We start from the raw sequence: 18,457 nt of genomic DNA, 5'->3' as shown, positions 1-18,457 counted from the left end.
AAGTCCCTACAAAGTATAAGTCAAATAGTTAAGGGACAATCTGGAAAAAGGAAATAGACAGCTGGGGAATCAGGAAAGGCTACGTATAGAAGGTGGAATTTGAGCTGAATTTCTGTTCTAAACAGAAATAATATGATTACTAGGCATGAGGGACAGGCAAGGCAAAGGCATATAGAAGGGACATCGAGAGGTGAAAAAGGATTGCATCGAGCAAGAAAGCCTGTCTGTTTTGACTAGAGAGAACAGCTTGGAAAATAATGGGAATAAATTTGGAAAGGTAAATTGGGGCCAAATTGAAGAGATGAAAAAGCTCATTAAAAGTATTTGTATTTGACCCTACAAGTAATGGAGAACCACTGGTAAGTATTACATGATATACAGTTTTAGATCTACCTAGGCTGTGACTTATCTGGTGTCATACTGTCAGTGTGTATCAGAGGCAGTACATGAACTCAGGACTTCATCTCCAAAGCTGGCTCTCCATCCTCATGATCATAAAGCTTCTTGGTATTGGCAAACTCTATCATGTATCTGTCAATCTCACCTATTTATTCATCTTTATGTTTATTATTTTTACCATCTATCAATCTATCATTTTCCTATTTGTCTATCATCTAGCTATTGTCTATATATTTATCATCTATCTAGAATCTACCAATTTGTCTATCAGCTAGGTATCATCTATCTATTTGTTTATCTAACTATTTATCATTTGTCTATCCATCTATTATTCTCTGAAGACTCTATTATTATGGAAGCAAGATATATGAAAACCACTAGAGGCAGGAAACACTGGAACACCTAAAGAACATGACTCCTCCAGACTGTTTCAACCTCATTCAGTTTAGTTGCAAACTGACACATCCATCTTCATTTATGGCATATGAAAGGAAACAAGCAAATTTGCTTTTTGAGAACAAGAGGCTTAGAAAATAAAGTACTCTCACTTCTCAGTGATGACAGTTCCTCAATCATAGCAATATATAAATCAGGTGATATTTCTCTATCTGCATGAGATGGCCCAATGCCCTTGTTTGGGTAATCCCTGAAGCTACTATATTTTATATCTTAATCAGAACAGGGGCTCTTGTAAAGTAACAGTGCTGTTTGTCCCAAGAAAATAATAACAAAGTAACACTAAAAACCATATTTCAACAAGCAATTATTCTAGCTATCAAAAATGTTTATCAGAGGCAACTGAGACTCTTTTATTCCCAGAAAACTCCACTGAGAGTTAGGTCACTTTCCCAACTGCCAGATGAGTGGACTGAATTGAGTAGTGTCAGTTTTCCAAGTAGATTCTAAACTGCTTGAGAGCTGGAATTTTATTTTTATTGTTGTAGTCCCAATGCCAACTGTATCTTACAAGTCAAATTAATTTATATTCTTTTATTAATCACTTACTAAGTGCCAGGCATTGTGCTAAGTGATGCTAAGAAGAAGATAAAAATAGCCCTATTCTCAAAGAGCTCAAAATCTAAAAGGAGAGACAACGTGCAAATAGTGAAATACAAACAAGGTATATATAGGAAAAATCTGGGAGAAGATCCTTACAGAAGGAGAGAGCTACGGTACATCTCAAGCGGATAGAAATACCTTTGGGTTTTAGAAACCAATAGCCAAGTAGTTTTCCTGCTAATTCTCTCTTTGTCCTTGAGCATGTCACTTAAGCTGTTAGAAAACATGATCTTTTTCTCTAATGAACAGAGATAGAATATGATGAACTCCAAGGTCACTTTTAGCCCTACATCTTTGATCTTATGAAGGTTATTCCCTTTGTGTTAATACCATCATCCCCACATATTCTCCCCATTGAAAACTGTTCAAAGAATGCTCTTGTAATCTTTTAAGACCCTTGCTACTCTTTGGCAAAGGAGCTTAAAGAAGGAGACACTGAGCTAAGCATTAGCATATTGTTTCTGAATATCCCTTAAAACAATTGTTAGAGCCTTTAAAAAAAAATAAGGAACAACATAGTGGAAAATAAGAAAACTGGGTTTAGAGTCTGAAAAGTTATTGCTATTTAAGACTGATTGAATGTTACTCTCCTCAAACAGGGATGGCCTGGGGAGGCTTCTTCAAATGCAGTTATTCTCTTCATCTTTCCCCCTCTACATAGAATAACAAAAGCTAATATTTTAATAAAGCATCATCCAAATTATCCCACTTAAGCTATAGAACAACTCCATGAGGTAGGAACTGCAGATTTGATTAATCCTATTTTATGGATTAGGAAAATGAGGTTTAAAAGGGGCGGATTTTATCTGCTCTCCAACTGGAACACTCCATTATTTTATGGTATGTAGAACAGTTGGCCAGCACATAACAGTTTTCTTTGCTTTAGTTTTTGTTGTTTTTTTTTTTTTAATGGGGGGAGGGAAGTTCATAAGATTATCCCTTAAGACATGGTGACATTACAGACTCAATTGATGGAGAAAGAATTCAAATCAATATAATCATGAACATTCTAGGTAGATGCAAAGATACAATCCTGGATATAAAGTGGAGTTTGGACAGAGTAGATCTGTATCTAAAAATTCTTCCACCTGATGTTTGAAAAGGAATTCTGTGCTAGTGGTAAATAAGAAAGGTTGGAATGGATTGGAAAAGAGAAATCCTATATGACTAGAACCCAGAGCAGAGATGGAGCTGAAGATAATATATATGTATGTATATGTATTGAGATAAGGAATAGTATAATGTTCAGGCTAATGGAGGTTCTTCGGATGGGCCTTAGTCTCAGCAGGATAAACACCATAAGAATAGAGTCTAGAGTTTTTATTCTGGCCCAGTCTTGATCTTAGTGGAGGAGTGCAGGAGGCAGGAGAGCCACCAGGAGGATGGTCAAAAATAGAATGTCTCATTTCCAATCCTTCTCAGCCCTTAAATACCCTATTACAATTATATCATTACAGCATAATGATTATATGTGAACTAGAGAACCCATTACATCACCATGTTAAGTACTAAGTACATGTAAACTAGAGAACCATCTTCTCATCAATTCCACTGAGTTAATATCTCATTGTAAGTATCCTTATTTCAAGGATACTTTTCCAAAGTTCTGGCCCTCTACAGAGTAGCATATTACAGAAAAAGGTTCAACCAGCTGGATAATAATAGAGAGTGGAAAGTGGGTACCTGACAAATAGGAAACCGAGATTCATTGGTTTGGGATCTAGTGAAGGAGTTCTTTGCTGAGATCTGAGGACAATCAGGTTTAAGTAAAGCAATATCCAGTGGAAGTGTATACCCTCTGAGGAATCAGTGCACCCAATGACATCAGTTCCTTAAAACAAAGTCCCAATCAACCAACTCTAGTTTTGCTCTTGGGTGAAGCATATCATTTCTAGAGCAATTTTAATGCAGAGGACATTCAATATTTATTCTCCCTACCTGCGGGCACAATGTCTCCATGTGACTGGCTGCTGTCTTAACAATTTTTATTCCGTCTTCATTTGCAGACAGGGAACAAGCAAGATTAGCCACCTTAAAAACAAACAAATAAACCAAAAGGTAAGTCATTATTTCTACATCATGAAGAAAACCTAAAAAAGCTGTTATCTGAAGCAGGCAAGAGAATATAGAAATTCATTTTAAAAAATCTCAAAAGTGAAAAAACATATTCCACATTTATTTTGAAGAAATATGTTTTGTTCAATCTACCTGAAGAAAAAAAAAGTGGAAACGTCCTAGGAATTGAGGAAAAAAGAGTTCTGGAGAATTGAGGGAATTATTATAATACTACTCAGTCTCCTGGTATTCCACATCTAATTCATAGTGGAAAGATGTGCCCAGGTTCCCTTACTATGGGACTGAATATAATGCTGATCCGTGATCTGAATATTAAGAGATACTTGGAATCTCATATGACTGTGGTTTATTTTATGTTTTTAATTGGCTTATTACTTCCCAGAGGTCTATTACGCATACTTAAATTGTACTAAGCAGTGACTGTGTCTTACTCCATGTTTTATTCAGTATCAAATAGGCTACAGGGCTGGACAAATAAATGTTAATTAAATTCCCTTGTTTTCTCTCTCTCTCTCTTTTTAAACTCTAGCTGCTATTATTGTTTGAAACTTCAGTAGCTCCAAGGGGAGGCCGCATCAGGGTGAAGATTAGGAACAAGAGAGAAAGGGTGCTGGTTTCAGAATCAAAACACTTGGACTCCTGAATGTGACACTTGCTACTATGTCACCTTGGCCACTTCTCTGGTATTCAGTTTCCTCATCTGGAAAGTAATGGAATTGTAAAATGAGTGAGATGGGCTAGTTGGCCCCTGCAGTCCTTTGTACTTCTCTGTGTCCCCTCTGACCTCTGATCATATGACTTGTCTGAGTCATGGCTTCTTCCTCTGTAGAGATGGGCCCAGACTAGATGCCCTCTACCATTCTCTCTCACTCTAAAGCTTATGAAGTTGACACAAGTATAAAGGAAAATTCATTCAATTGCTATTTCGAGTGATTAGGCCCATGACCCAGGAAACAGAGTAATGGACCTGGAGTGATTTGGATTCAAGTCTCACCTCTGAAGCTTAAAACCTGACTGATGCTGGACAATTCACTCTTTGAGCCCCAGGCAACTCTTTAATGCTGTAAGTTACAGTGATTTGTTATCTTGCTGGGTGGTCTATCAAAACACCATTATTGTGTAATCCAATATTATTATAGACCAAACTGATAAAAAAGTTATCTTAGGTCTGTTACAAAAACTCAATATTTATGAATAAATTCTTTGTAATATCTATTAGGAAAAAAGAAATAAGCATTTATTAAGTACATACTTTGTGTCAGGCACAGTATTTAAGTGCTTTACAAATATCTTATTTGATCCTCAAAACAACTGTGGGAGATAATAGGCTACTATTATCCCTATTTTTAAATGATGAAACTGAGGCAGAGAGGTGGTGACTTGCTATGAATTATGGATTGAACTATTGCAATTTGGAGGGTCACACAACTAATAAGCATCTGAAGCTGGATTTGAACTCTGGTCTTGCTGACTATAGACTGAGTACTCTAGCCACATTGGCAAACAGAATATGTGCATGCTTCTCTGCTTCATGAATCTCTTTTTGTCAGCTCCCCAGATTATAAACTGTTGACAAATGATAAATGCAAAAGTCATAATCTCTATATAGGACCATCACTTGTAGATTATCAAGGCAAAACCACTCATTTTACAGATTGGGAAACTGAGGCACAAGGACACATAAATGGTTAGACCTTCAGTTGACAAGTTAACTTAAGAAACACATACTGTATTCCAAGCATTATCAAAGGTGGCAGAACTGGAATTACAGTTCCAGCTTTTTGACTTCAAACCCCAATTTGAACTACTCCTTAGCACTAACACCAGCATGTCTAGAAAAGGACTGTGTTCCCAGCTGTCATCGAATATTAAAAATAATGCTTTTTGTAAATTATAGTGAGAGGGACAGGACTTGTGATTTCATTGTGATAGGAAATTCCCAGGGATGGAAAGTGCCTCTTTTGATGCATGTTGATACATTCTCAGCAATTTATAAACTTAAACAAGTGCCCCATGACAAAGCAGTAAAGCATTCTGCTCAGAGATACAAAGTTATATGGGCCAGATATTAGACTTGAACCCGGGATTTCCTAGTTAGCTCAACAGTCAAATTCATTCCTGTCTTGCTGGGAAATAGTTTTATACCTTCAAAATTGGCTTACCAGCATAGAGCTTTAATTATTGATAGCTAAAATGGTTTGCACACATTGTAAGGCATGTCAAAAATAAAGAAAAACCAGGGTGTCTTGGAAAAGTACCACAAAAATTATCTTATTTCCAAACTCTTGCTAAATAATAGATTTATTGGCTCCCCCTTTTATTGCATTGCTTTCAATATACCCTTAATGGAAGTCCCTTGCTTTGCATCTACATATTAAGCTATTGTAGCTTTATATGATTGGACTTTGGAAGGACAATCCTCACTTTACTAATACAAAAAGAGAAGTCTCACTCACATAAGTCTTATTTGCCTCCAAGGTCGCTGTGCCCAAATATTCATTTTTCATCAGTTATTAAAGAACCAGTGAGTTAGATGTGTATTTTCTTCTACCCAATGCCAATTGATCCAGGGTAAATCTTGGGGTACTGTTCTAATTGGAGAGCCATTTCCTTACAGAGTCTATGTAACCACTGCTACTGTTTCAGTGGAAGATGTATCTTGAAAGGCAATGTACTATGCTGCCTTTAGGGCCTTCAAGTCAAGAAAATCTACGTTCAAGTTCTGACTGTGACATATCTTGGATGTTAACCCCTCAGTGCTCCAAGCAACCTGTAAAAACTATAAATTGAAGGAGAGTTGTCAATCTTTGCTGATAACAAGAGTTTTCTTACAAGGAGTTCTACAAAAAAAAAAAGAAAATATTGCAGCATCCACACACCGTGTTTTGACTTGTGATTTCATTGGTATAAGGAATTCCCAGTAGGGAACATGAAGAGATACACTCAAAAACATCTCCAGCATACTGAAATAAAAAAGCTTAGAAATATAATATGACTCTGAATTCCAACATACCTTGCTTAATCAATCGTTTATTTTTAATAAATAAGTAACATTTATTTATTAACTTTCTGCTATTTGTTGAGTTCTACACGAGAAAAGGAGAAACTAGAATAGATAAGTCATGTTTCCTGATTTTAATGGCTATTGAAGCATTCAGAGAATGGTTTAAGGTTTTCAAAGCATTTTTAAAAGGTTTACTCTTTTAATCTTCACCAAAATCCTGGGATATAGGTACTATAATTATCCCCATTTTACACTTAAGGAAACTAAGGTAGACAGATTAAGCAACTTGCCTAAGAGCATGCAATTATAAGTATCTGAGCACAGATTTGACCTCAAATACTTCTGATTCCATGCCCAATGCTCTATTCACTGGGCTTCCTTATCTCTGCCTCAAGAAGCTCATAGTCCAGTGCAATTTAAGACAACAATACAACATTTTAGAATAAGTGTTTTGAGAAGGGATAAAACAAAGTGCTATATAGGCAGTGAAGTGGTGCAAAGAATAGAGCACCTGAAATTAGGAAAATTCTGAATTCAAATACAACTACATAGTTATTAGCTGTGTGACCCTGGGTAAGTTCCTTAATCTTATTTATCTCAGTTTCCTCATCTGTAAAATGAACTAGAGAAGAAAATGACAAACTGCTCCAAGATCTTTGCCGAGAAAATCCCAAATAGCGTAATGAAATCTCAGACATGAGTAAAATGATTGAACAACAAAAAAACAAGCTATACCTACAACAATGAGCAAATTTCTTCACCTTTCTGAGATTCAGTTCTTTCATCTACAAAATAGATATAATAATGGAAACTAAAGCACAGGACCATTGTGGGGCATTTTTAAAACCTTAAAATGAGCTATTATTATTGTAGAAAAACAAAACAAAAAAAGGTCCAAAGCAATAGTCTTTGAGGCAAGAAGAAGCTTAGATACCATCTAGTTCAGCCCTCTTGTGTTATAAAGTGGAAAGTGAGGTAGAGAGAACTCAAGTGATTGACTGGGAGCTTGCAAATTAGCCAAGACAAGAGACAAGATTGAAATGCCAGGTCACTACTGTCTGTTTTGGAACATGCTGCCTTCTAGCTCTTCCAGCTGAAGTCCATGGTCCTCTGGAAAACTCCTCCCAATATTTCCTATTCTTGATATTCCTCTTTGGCTTGGTTATTTATACTCTGGATATATGCTAACAGCCACCCTCAGTGATGAGAAAGATATACACAGCTTAACATAAATACAAAATCATAGGATTGTAGGTTTTGTGTTCAGAAGGGAAAATCCTCATTATTTCCACTTGCCCTCCTGCCCCCCCCCCCCCAAAAAAAAAAAACACAAACCAAGATAAATGGACTTGGGGAATAATTAAAGAAAGCACCATGTAGGTGAAATAGTATGTTGACTTAGAATAAAAGATCATTGCTGTTAATCCTAGCTTTTCATTTCTGTAATGATAGGACCTTACCTTTTCCTCCCTGAGTCTATTTTCTTTTTTTAATTGTTTTTTTCTTTGTTCTTTTTTAATGTTTTAATTTATTACTTTATTTATTTATTATTCATCTAAAAGGAAATACAAAAGAAAGACAGTGCAAAAGAATGACAGGAAAATTTTAAAAAAAAAGGAAAACTAAAAACATCATTGTGTTCAGGAGAACATCAGGAAAGATGAAAAAATATGTAACAATAAATTTCCATTGCAAGAAAACATATACAAAAGAAGAAGAGATTGTATATTCATGACAATCCATTTTGTCTTTGTTTCCTTGTAGGTTATGCTTTTGGTTTTTTGCTGTACACTTTTTACTTTATTCTTCCCCCCCAATCATCCCCTCTACATGCCCCAAGCAGGCTATAATTAAAATATATAAAAATGAAATACATAAAATTAGAGAAGCTATCCCAAATGTTCACATAGACTATTTGCATTCTACCTGTGGCAGAGCAGTTTGAGCTCATTCTGGTCTGATCAACCATAGTTGAATACACTGTAACTCAATTGTAAAATTGTGATGTCATTTTAGACACTTACATGCATACATCCACATATACACACATATATGCACATTTACACACATGTAGATATGGATCTAAAACAATATTAATATGTGACATATAATGCAAATTTCTCTCTTGATTGAATCTTTAAGTTTACATTTGTCTGAGATGAATAATTACTAGCCCTACTAATTTTTTTTTTAATGAATTCTACCTGAGCCTAATTTTTTTTTTTTTAGCAATGACATGGCAGATTTGGACTGGATCACCTCTAAGCTTAATAATTTGAGATTCATGATAGTTTGAGATTCACAAAGCATTTTACAAATATTATCTCACTTTATATCCATAATCAGGCTTGGGAAATAGATGTTATAATTCTTTCCAATTTACTTATTAGAAAACTGAGGCAAATAGAGTTTAAGTGGCTTAACCAGGGTCACACAGCAAATCTGTGTATCTGAGTATTTGCACTCAGGTTTTCCTAGATGCAGATCCACATGCACTCCTATAGGCCACCTAGTTACCCTAAAAATTCTCTGATCAAACCTTATTATAATGCAGGAGGGATTAAAACTTTCTGTCATATGCCATTTTAGACAATAGCCATTTTGGATATATATATTAAGCAATTTCAAAGAAAATATATGGGTCTTAGGAAAAACCAGTCTATACTGAAATATAGTTTAAAATAGTTAAAATATAAGTATGTTTTATATATATACTTTTTTAATGTTTATTAAAAAAAGCTTGTGGAATCATGTCTAAGAATCATAACAAAATATAGAATGTGCTATATGTCTTTTACAGTAAAAAAAAAAAAAAAAAAAAAAAAAAAAAAACCTAACTAGAAGAGACAGTAAACATCAATTACCCCAATTCTCTCATTTTGCCAAAAAAGAACTGAAACTCAGAGTGGGGGGATTTCACTCAAGATCAAATGGTAACAAAATAGTCATTTATATGAGTTTAAAAAGGTAAATTCAAAGGCAGTTCCTTTCATTGACCAATTTCTTCCCCTTCCTCCCAATTTAAGAAAGTATATTTATTTAGTCTGTTTGGCACAATGTGTTTCTTGATTAATTAATAATAGTTATTGATGATAACTCATTTGTGTAAAACTTTATTATTTGTAAAGCATTATCCTCATAACTTCCCTGTGAAAGAAGTAGGACAATAATTACCTCCATTTTCCAGTTGAGTGAACAGGCACAGAAATGTTAAAGGTTTTGCCAACGTGCACAGGAGAGGGAAGTGTCTGAAGCATCATCTTTTTATTTCATTTCTAAGATTTTGCCCTGCACACTACACTATCTAGTTCCAGATTACTGTATCATTAGAACAAATAAAGCATAATTCACACTGAAATGTATTACTTACAAACAGAATTGTTTTTATTAAATAAAAAGGTAAAGTGAATCAGGAAAGAACCATATTTTTCCACTGCCAGGTTTTGACTGATTAATGACATTGATGAGGATAATGCAGCCTCACCCAGAAGAGCATTTGCATTCCCTGGGAAAGACTCTGTTCCCACATTATGCACCTTTTGGATGCAAAACCTACATTCCCTGGGAAAGACTCCTTTCCCACACCCAATCTCAAGTATGTTCCTTTCGAATGTAAAACCCGAATTGTTTTGTTTCTGTATAAGAGTAAGCCCTGAGAAAATGTTTTTCGGCAATTCTTTGACATTGTCCACCAAGAGAACATCTTGGTATCTCTCTCTTTAATAAAGCCTTTTCTTATCACAGCCTTTTGTGTAGCGTTTCTCGCTGCGAACCCGCCCTAACTTGGTGTTATGGAGAACTAGGAGATCAACCCATTTCCCTGCCACGATCCATACCTCATCATTTGGTGGCCCGGTACGGGGAGATCTTGTTACTGAGGTAAGAAGCCCACTATAATTTCTTCTATAGCGGGGGTGGCAGCTGTGGTTCCCCGGGGTTATAACCTAAGCTGCTGACAGACTCGGAGTCTGGTCGAGGAAATTAGTCGCCCATAGGACGCTGTGGGGACGAAATCCTGTTTTTTTTTTTGGACGAATTGTCTTCTTACAAGAGGGCCTTTCGTTGACACCTTTCTTGAGACGTCTAGAAAGGTTACGCTATAGAACTGTAAGGTTGTTCGGGCTTGTGGCAAAAATGGGTCAGTTTTTCTCTTCCATCCCTAGAGATTCTCCATTGGGCTATCTCCTGAGAAATATGAACAAATTTGGCTTAAAAGACTTAAAATCGAAAAGGCTCGTCCATCTTTGTAATACTGTCTGGCCTCACTATAAGTTAGACAACCACGAGGCATGGCCAGTTAATGGCTCTATCAGTTTCACCACCATTAGAGAATTGGACTTATTTTGCAAGAAACAAGAGAAATGGATGGAAATTCCTTATGTCCAGGCCTTCATGGCCCTTTCCCAGAACCCTAAATCACGGATAACTTGCAGGATGTTGCTGGCTAAGTCTATGGTGGAGGAAATGGAGAAAGAAGCTGATCCTCTAAATGACTCTCTCCTTTCTACTCCTTTGGAGGTACAGGGAGCGTCTGCCCCGCCTCCTGGCCCTCTGCAGGCCGTCCCTAATTCGCCTCCAAAGCCACCTCCTTACCAGATGGAGGACCCAAGATCCCACGCTATCCGACCTCTCCCTCCTTCCCCTTCCCCAGAGCCGGACTCTGGGGCTAAGGCTCCTGCGTTGCCCAGCCCTTCTCGGACGAGAAGCGGCACTCTCTTCTCTTCCAGCTCCCTCCCACCTCCTCCACCTCCTCCATCTCCATCTCCTCCTTCTCCTCCAGCCGCTCTGGCCCCAAGCCTCCATCCTCCTGCTCCTTCCCCAGAGCCTGATCGCCTTACAGCTGTGGCTCAGGATTCTGGGTCTGGGTCTCCTCCTTCTCCTCCGGCCGCTCTGGCCCCAAGCCTCCACCCTCCTGCCCCTCCCCCAGAGCCTGATCACCTCACAGCTGTGGCTCGAGACTCTGGGTCAGGGACCTCTTCTAAGCTTTGCCCCTTAAGGGAAGTGGCCAGCCCTGGCGGGGGGACGCTTAAAGTGCAGGTGCCCTTCTCCATGTTGGATCTTTGCCAGATTAAGGAGAAACTGGGCAGGTATTCTGAGGATCCTACTAAGTTCACTGAGGGGTTTAGAGCTGTTACTCTCCAATACGATCTGTCCTGGGGAGATGTTAACATCCTTCTCTCTACTTGTTGTACCATAGAGGAGAAAAAGAGGATCTGGGAGCTGGCCCAGAAGTATGGAGATGACTTAGCCTTCACCTCCCCCGGTAGATATCAGGCAGGGGCTGCAGCAGTGCCTGTCGCAGACCCCGGTGGAACTATCAGGAGGGGAGCAGGGATAGAGAGAAAAGAGACCATTTCCTAACCTGCCTCGTTGAGGGTATGAAAAAGGGGATTAAAAAGCAGGTTAATTACGATAAGCTGAGAGAAGTCACCCAAGCAGCTGATGAGAATCCCGCTTTATTTCAGGGGCGCCTGGTGGAAGCCATTAGGAAATATACTAACATAGATCCCACTTCCCCAGAGGGGACTGCTGTCCTCGGCATGCATTTTATTAGTCAGTCTTCCTCAGATATCAGACGGAAGCTGCAGAAATTGGAACTAGGGCCCCAGACTCCCATGAATCAATTAGTGGAAATCGCCTTTGGGGTATTTAACAACAGGGATCGGGAGGAGGACCGGAAAGTCAGAGCAAGGAACAGAGAGCACGCCCAGTCTCTGGCTGTCGCCATTTCCCAGGTTCCCCAAAGCTTGTGCTTCAGGTGCAATCAGCCCGGTCATAGGGCAAGAGATTGCCCTCAGAAGAGCCAGCCTCCAGGACCTTACCCCAGATATAGACGGGAAGGACACCGGAAGAGCGACTACCCGGAGAAGGGGAGGACCACGGCCCCCAGCCTCGCCTTCCAGGCCTCTCCAGTCCTGGACTGACGGGGCCCTGGGCTTGGCTATGGCCCCCCTACCTCCATCAGCGAAGCCGAGCCCAGGGTGACCTTGGACATAGGAGGTATGCCAGTCTCTTTCCTGTTTGACACGGGGGCTTCTTTCTCTGTTCTGCTCGACCACTCGGGTCCTACTCGCCCCTCCCCCCATAAGGTGATGGGCATTGAAGGGAAACTTAGACATTGTTTGGAAACCTTCCCCCTGCCTTGCCGGTTTGGGGATCTATTGTTTCCACATTCATTCTTAATTATCCCTTCCTGTCCCAGCCCATTGATGGGTAGGGACTTGATGATGAAGCTGGGAGCCCAGTTTTCTCTGGTGAGGCCTCCAGATAATTTCTGTGCACTCCTCTCCAGACCCCCCCACATTCCCTGTGAAATCTGGGGGAAATAGACTCTTCCGTGTGGGACCAGGGCATCCCTGGGAGAGCCACGCATGCCAGTCCAGCCCTTGTCAGATTAAGGGATCCTAGTGTATTTCCTCACAGGCGCCAATATCCAATTAAGCAGGAAGATAAGATAGGGCTTCGGCCTTTGATTGACAAATTCCTCAAATTCAAACTCCTGGTTCCCTGCCACTCCCCTTGTAATACTCCGATTCTCCCTGTCAGAAAGCCCAACGGAGATTACCGGCTAGTGCAGGATCTTAGGGCTATTAATGAAGCGGTTGTCCCAATCCATCCCATAGTGGCCAACCCATATACGATTCTAGCACAAATTCCAGGGAATACACAATGGTTTTCCACCCTGGACCTTAAAGATGCCTTTTTCTGCATCCCTCTACATGAGGACTCGAGATTCCTTTTTGCCTTTGAATGGGCTGAGCCAGGGGAACTTCCCCATCAGCTCACTTGGACTGTTTTGCCCCAGGGCTTTCGGGACAGCCCACATTTATTTGGCCAAGCCCTAGCTAAAGATCTGCGGGACCTTAATCTGTCTGGCAGCAGTCTTATACAATATGTGGATGATCTATTACTTTGCAGCCCGACCAGAGAGGAGTCTCTGACAGCGGCCACAAAGACCTTAAACTTTCTAGCCTCGAGGGGGTACAGGGTCTCCTTACCAAAGGCCCACATTGCCCTCCAGTCAGTCAAATATTTGGGTCACAATCTCACCCCTACCTCTCGATCTCTAACAGAGGAGAGGAAACAGGTTATTTTAAGCCTCCCAGAACCTGCCTCAAAAAGGCAGCTGAGGACCTTTCTCGGCATGGCCGGCTTCTGCAGGATCTGGATCCCTAATTTTGGGATTATTGCCAGGCCCCTCTATGATTCTATTCAAGGTCCTGATAACCTTCCTCTTGAATGGGGACCGGAGCAGGTCAAAGCTTTTAAAACCCTGAAAGCCAAATTGACCTCTGCTCCTGCTCTTGCCCTGCCTAACTTACAGAAACCTTTCACTCTGTATGTAGATGAGAGGCGTGGACAGGCGTTGGGAGTTCTTACTCAGCTTCTAGGGCCCGACCCCAGACCCGTGGCTTATTTTTCAAAGAAGCTGGACTCGGTTTCCCTAGGATGGCCTTCCTGTCTCAGAGCAGTGGCTGCCACAGCCCTGTTAATTGAGGAAGCCTTCAAATTGACCCTGGGTCAGCCATTAGAGGTTTTGACCCCACACAGAGTCCAAAGCATTTTAGAAGCCAAGGGGCATCAATGGCTCTCAAGTGGGAGACTTACTAAGTACCAGGTTCTCCTGCTGGATACCCCTGACCTGTCCCTCCAAGTCTGTCGCGCTTTAAATCCTGCCACTCTGCTCCCTGACGTCTCTCAATCAGAAGAGATCGTCCATAATTGTGAGGAAGTTATAGACTCTGTCTATTCTAGCAGACCTGACTTAAAGGACACCCCCCTTGAGAATCCAGACGGGGAGTGGTTCACAGATGGGTCGAGCTTTCTCGAGAATGGGGAGAGAAAGGCGGGCTATGCTGTGGTGTCCCTTCACGGCACCTTGGAGGCCAAGCCATTGCCTCCCGGCACCTCTGCACAGAAATCGGAGCTCATAGCATTAACTAGAGCGTTAGAACTGGGGAAAGGGATGAGAGTTAACATCTACACTGACTCCAAATATGCTTTCCATATCTTGCATGCTCACGGAGCTATTTGGAAAGAAAGGGGCTTGTTGACAGCAAAAAACTCTCCCATTAAACATGCGGGAGAAATTATGCACCTATTGCAAGCTGTCTATGAACCTAGAGAGGTCTCGGTCATATTCTGTAAAGGGCACCAGAGGGGAGATTCATTTCAGGCCAAGGGAAACAGGCTGGCAGACCTAGCTGCTAAATCTGCTGCCCTTTCACCACTGACTGTGGCCCCTTTAATTCCCCAACTGCCCGAGTCTTTTGTTCCTTCCTATAGCCCACAGGAAAAGGCTCTTGCAGAGGAACGGGGTTTCACCCTTTCTCCCTCCGGTTGGTTTCAAACGCCCTCAGACCACTTCTTAATCCCGGAGGCAAGTCAGTGGAAACTGATCTCTGGTCTCCACCAGGCCACACACCTGGGGAAAAATGCTCTCCATTCCCTGGTGAAACGCATCTTCACGGGACACAAGCTGGGGGAAACAATCAAACAGGTGTGCCAGGCCTGCCCAATCTGTGCCCAGGTAAATCCTGAGGGAGCTGTTAAGCCCCCACCTCTCCTGAAGCCAGTCCAGAGGAGAGGCACGTACCCTGGTGAGGATTGGCAGATAGACTTCACGCATATGCCCCCTTGTAGAGGTTTTAAGTTGCTTTTGGTATTTGTTGACACATTCACTAACTGGGTGGAAGCTTTTCCTTCCAGGACTGAAAAGGCCCATGAGGTATCTAAGTGCTTGCTGAAGGAGATCATACCACGTTTTGGGTTGCCCAACTCCTTACAGAGCGATAATGGGCCAGCCTTCATTTCTCAGGTAACCCAAGGGGTAGCCAAGGCACTAAACATCTCTTATCATCTGCACTCTGCCTGGCGTCCTCAAGCCTCTGCAAAGGTAGAAAAAATGAATCATACACTTAAGAGGGTCCTTACTAAACTCTGTTTGGAGACTAGGGAGGACTGGATAAAGAATCTCCCACTGGGGCTACTTAGAGTGAGAATCGCCCCCCGGGAAATACTTAAACTAAGTCCTTTCGAACTTCTGTACGGGAGGCCTTTCCTAGTCACTGATATCCTAGTAGATGAGGACTTGCACGGAGTCACTCAGTTTGCTACTCAGCTCAGTGCATTTCAAAAGGCGCTCTCTGAATATGCAAAGGAGCACCTCCCTAGGCCCTCAGAAGCTTCAAACCAAATCTCATCTCCTGTCAATCCAGGTGATTTGGTGTATTTGAAAACCTGGAAGCCCCAGGGATCCGACCCTTTAAGTGTCAAGTGGAAAGGCCCTTACAAGGTCATTTTAACCACTCCAACGGCAGTTAAACTGGAAGGGTCCCCCAGCTGGACCCATATCTCTAGGATTAAAAATGCTGCTTCTGTTACCTCTCCTTCAGATACTCCAGTGTATTCCTGTGAGCCCATTGAGGACCTGAAGTATCTGTTCCGCAAGACTCCTGGAAAAAACTCTGGAGAAAGAAGGCTTTCACTCTAATCTCCCTCTCTCCTCATTATGAGGATTCTACTCCTATTGCTCTCTCTCCAGCTCTCCTGGTCTTACTCCATGGGCCCTCGCTATTGGGGTGACAACTTCCTGGTCAGACTAGGGAACTCTGCGGGGAGTGGGGGTGTCCAGGACTGCTGGGTGTGCCATCACCACCCCCAGGGTGGCCCACAGATGCGACCTAATGCATTTGTTGCAAAGGTCCCATTCCCACGGGCTACTATCTCCTCCCTGGATGCTACCCCCTTTGTACTAGCAAACCCCCAAGGGAACTACTCTGACCCAACTGTCCCCTGCTTCTTGGCTGGGAAGGATCTCACAACTACATATCACCACACTACGGAGACAGTGGATGTCACTGTTTCCCAGGATGGCCAGGTTTATATCCCTGATGTTGGGACACTGACCTGCACCACCAACACTGTGGGTGCAAGCGAGTGTCATCTCTCTCAGACCTGCCGGAATTTCACCTCGGCAACTTGCACCAGCTGTGTAAAAGGGTCACAGGCCAGGTGCACTTTTGATCGTGCACCTCCCCAGAAGGTGACCGTGGGAAACCCATTCTGGGATTATCCTGGCAAGTTCCTTTACGGTGCTTCTGAATCGCCTTCCCTACAGCTTCTCCATAACCTTTTGAAAACTAACCTCCCAATAGATAGAATGCTTTGTGACTACACTCATCCATGGGGCCGAGCAACCAGGAGACTGCTTCAGACTCTAACCTCAGGTACCGTCTGTGCACCTAAGGGATATGCCTTCCTCTGCAAAGTAAGTTCCCAATCCCCCTCCAGTACCTCTCAGAGGCCTATTAAAAGAAATGCCTCTGATTGGAACCCACTCCCACCTGTGATTCTCTCCACCCGGTGCTTGACACCTTTCAAACACTATGGGTCTTGCACCTTGGGCCACTTGATTACCCCTTTCACTGTATACAATGCCAGTGCCCCAGATGCAGCCCCCACTCCTCTGAGGAGACATAAGCGGGGATTCTGGGAAAACACTCTGTGGTACTTGAAGAAAGGGGCTGGGATGCTATTTCCTTGGGTTGGATATTTAGAGCATGAAAGCATTCTCTCCAACCTGACAGCCACAATCCACCAGTTTGCCAACGAAACGGCTCATTCACTGAGGGAGATTCAGGAATCTCTTGACTCGTTGGCTAATATGGTTTTGGATAATCGCATGGCTTTGGATTATCTTTTAGCCTCCAGCGGAGGTGTCTGTGCTCTGGTAAACACCTCTTGCTGCATGTACATTAACAACTCAAGGAAAGTTGAGCTGTGCACAGAGAGAATCTTACAGAAGGCTGCCTGGATGCAAGACATCCATGAGCAGTTGCTCACACCTCCCAAGTCCTCCTCTGGGTGGGATTCCTGGATATGGTCCCTACTGGCACCTATACTAACCCCTCTTTTGATTATTATCCTTCTGCTCATCTTTGGTCCTTACATTTTCAGATTGCTCGTGAAATTTGTTTCTTCTAGGCTACAAGCTGCAAACTTCCAACTTCTCTTGCAACCCGGGAACCCTGAGATAACTGATGGGAAAACTCCGCATCCACTGGACACTGTGGCTGCCGCTTTCAGATCTCGCTTCTCTTCCCCAAGCACCACTTCCCCTTCTTCTCCCCTTTAGGTTGAGTTCTACGACCATTTCCAGCAGGAAGTAGATACAGAAGATTTGAGACCATTGACCCTTTTCCAAAAGAATTTGTGTTTATTGCTTGAGGGGGGAGATGATGAGGATAATGCAGCCTCACCCAGAAGAGCATTTGCATTCCCTGGGAAAGACTCTGTTCCCACATTATGCACCTTTTGGATGCAAAACCTACATTCCCTGGGAAAGACTCCTTTCCCACACCCAATCTCAAGTATGTTCCTTTCGAATGTAAAACCCGAATTGTTTTGTTTCTGTATAAGAGTAAGCCCTGAGAAAATGTTTTTCGGCAATTCTTTGACATTGTCCACCAAGAGAACATCTTGGTATCTCTCTCTTTAATAAAGCCTTTTCTTATCACAGCCTTTTGTGTAGCGTTTCTCGCTGCGAACCCGCCCTAACTTGGTGTTATGGAGAACTAGGAGATCAACCCATTTCCCTGCCACGATCCATACCTCATCAACATGTTTCTCAGTCATATTATTTTCTGGATCTCAGTCCAATCTCAATCTCAGTAATGATAATGACTGATGCTATTCCTGCTTTTGCAAAGTCCAAGCACAATAAATAGAGTTGCAGGATCAGTGCCAGCCTGTGTTTGACTATGGAGAGACCTAGCAATGATATCAACAATCAGGTTTCACTAAAAATAACTCCCTCTGATCACTTGCCATTTTTTCCTCATTCTCAAATTTATTTATAATCTCATCCTCTTAAAATTATCAAGATTCAAATTTTATCTAGTTTGAATTAAGTTACAC

General features: G+C 41.7%; 2 protein-coding genes across 3 annotated transcripts in view; one reads left to right on the top strand and one right to left on the bottom strand.

The window, feature by feature from the left end:
- Positions 1–18,457, bottom strand: part of CTNNA3 (catenin alpha 3) — a 1,962,241-nt gene that overhangs the window by 722,104 nt on the left and 1,221,680 nt on the right. For both annotated transcript variants that reach the window (XM_051982587.1, XM_051982588.1), the window contains one exon: positions 3,397–3,489. In XM_051982587.1, coding sequence (XP_051838547.1) covers positions 3,397–3,489 — 93 coding nt within the window. The remainder of the gene's footprint in view (positions 1–3,396; positions 3,490–18,457) is intronic.
- LOC127552114 (uncharacterized) lies at positions 15,252–18,058 on the top strand. The gene is made up of 2 exons (XM_051982591.1): positions 15,252–16,808; positions 17,498–18,058. The coding sequence occupies exons 1-2, from the start codon at positions 16,050–16,052 to the stop codon at positions 17,522–17,524; spliced, it is 786 nt and encodes a 261-aa protein (XP_051838551.1). The 5' UTR covers positions 15,252–16,049; the 3' UTR covers positions 17,525–18,058.

This window comes from Antechinus flavipes, chromosome 2 (genome assembly GCF_016432865.1).
Source record: "Antechinus flavipes isolate AdamAnt ecotype Samford, QLD, Australia chromosome 2, AdamAnt_v2, whole genome shotgun sequence".
In the NCBI taxonomy this organism is placed as follows: Eukaryota; Metazoa; Chordata; class Mammalia; order Dasyuromorphia; family Dasyuridae; genus Antechinus; species Antechinus flavipes.
Note: the sequence above shows the minus strand (reverse complement) of the source record. Positions and strands in the feature narration are given on the sequence as shown.

Coding starts and splice junctions, on each gene's coding strand:
- LOC127552114 (XM_051982591.1), top strand. CDS start 16,050: ATGAGGATTCTACTCCTATTGCTCTCTCTCCAGCTCTCCTGGTCTTAC. Junction 16,809..17,497: donor GATATGCCTTCCTCTGCAAA/GTAAGTTCCCAA, acceptor TTACATTTTCAG/ATTGCTCGTGAAATTTGTTT.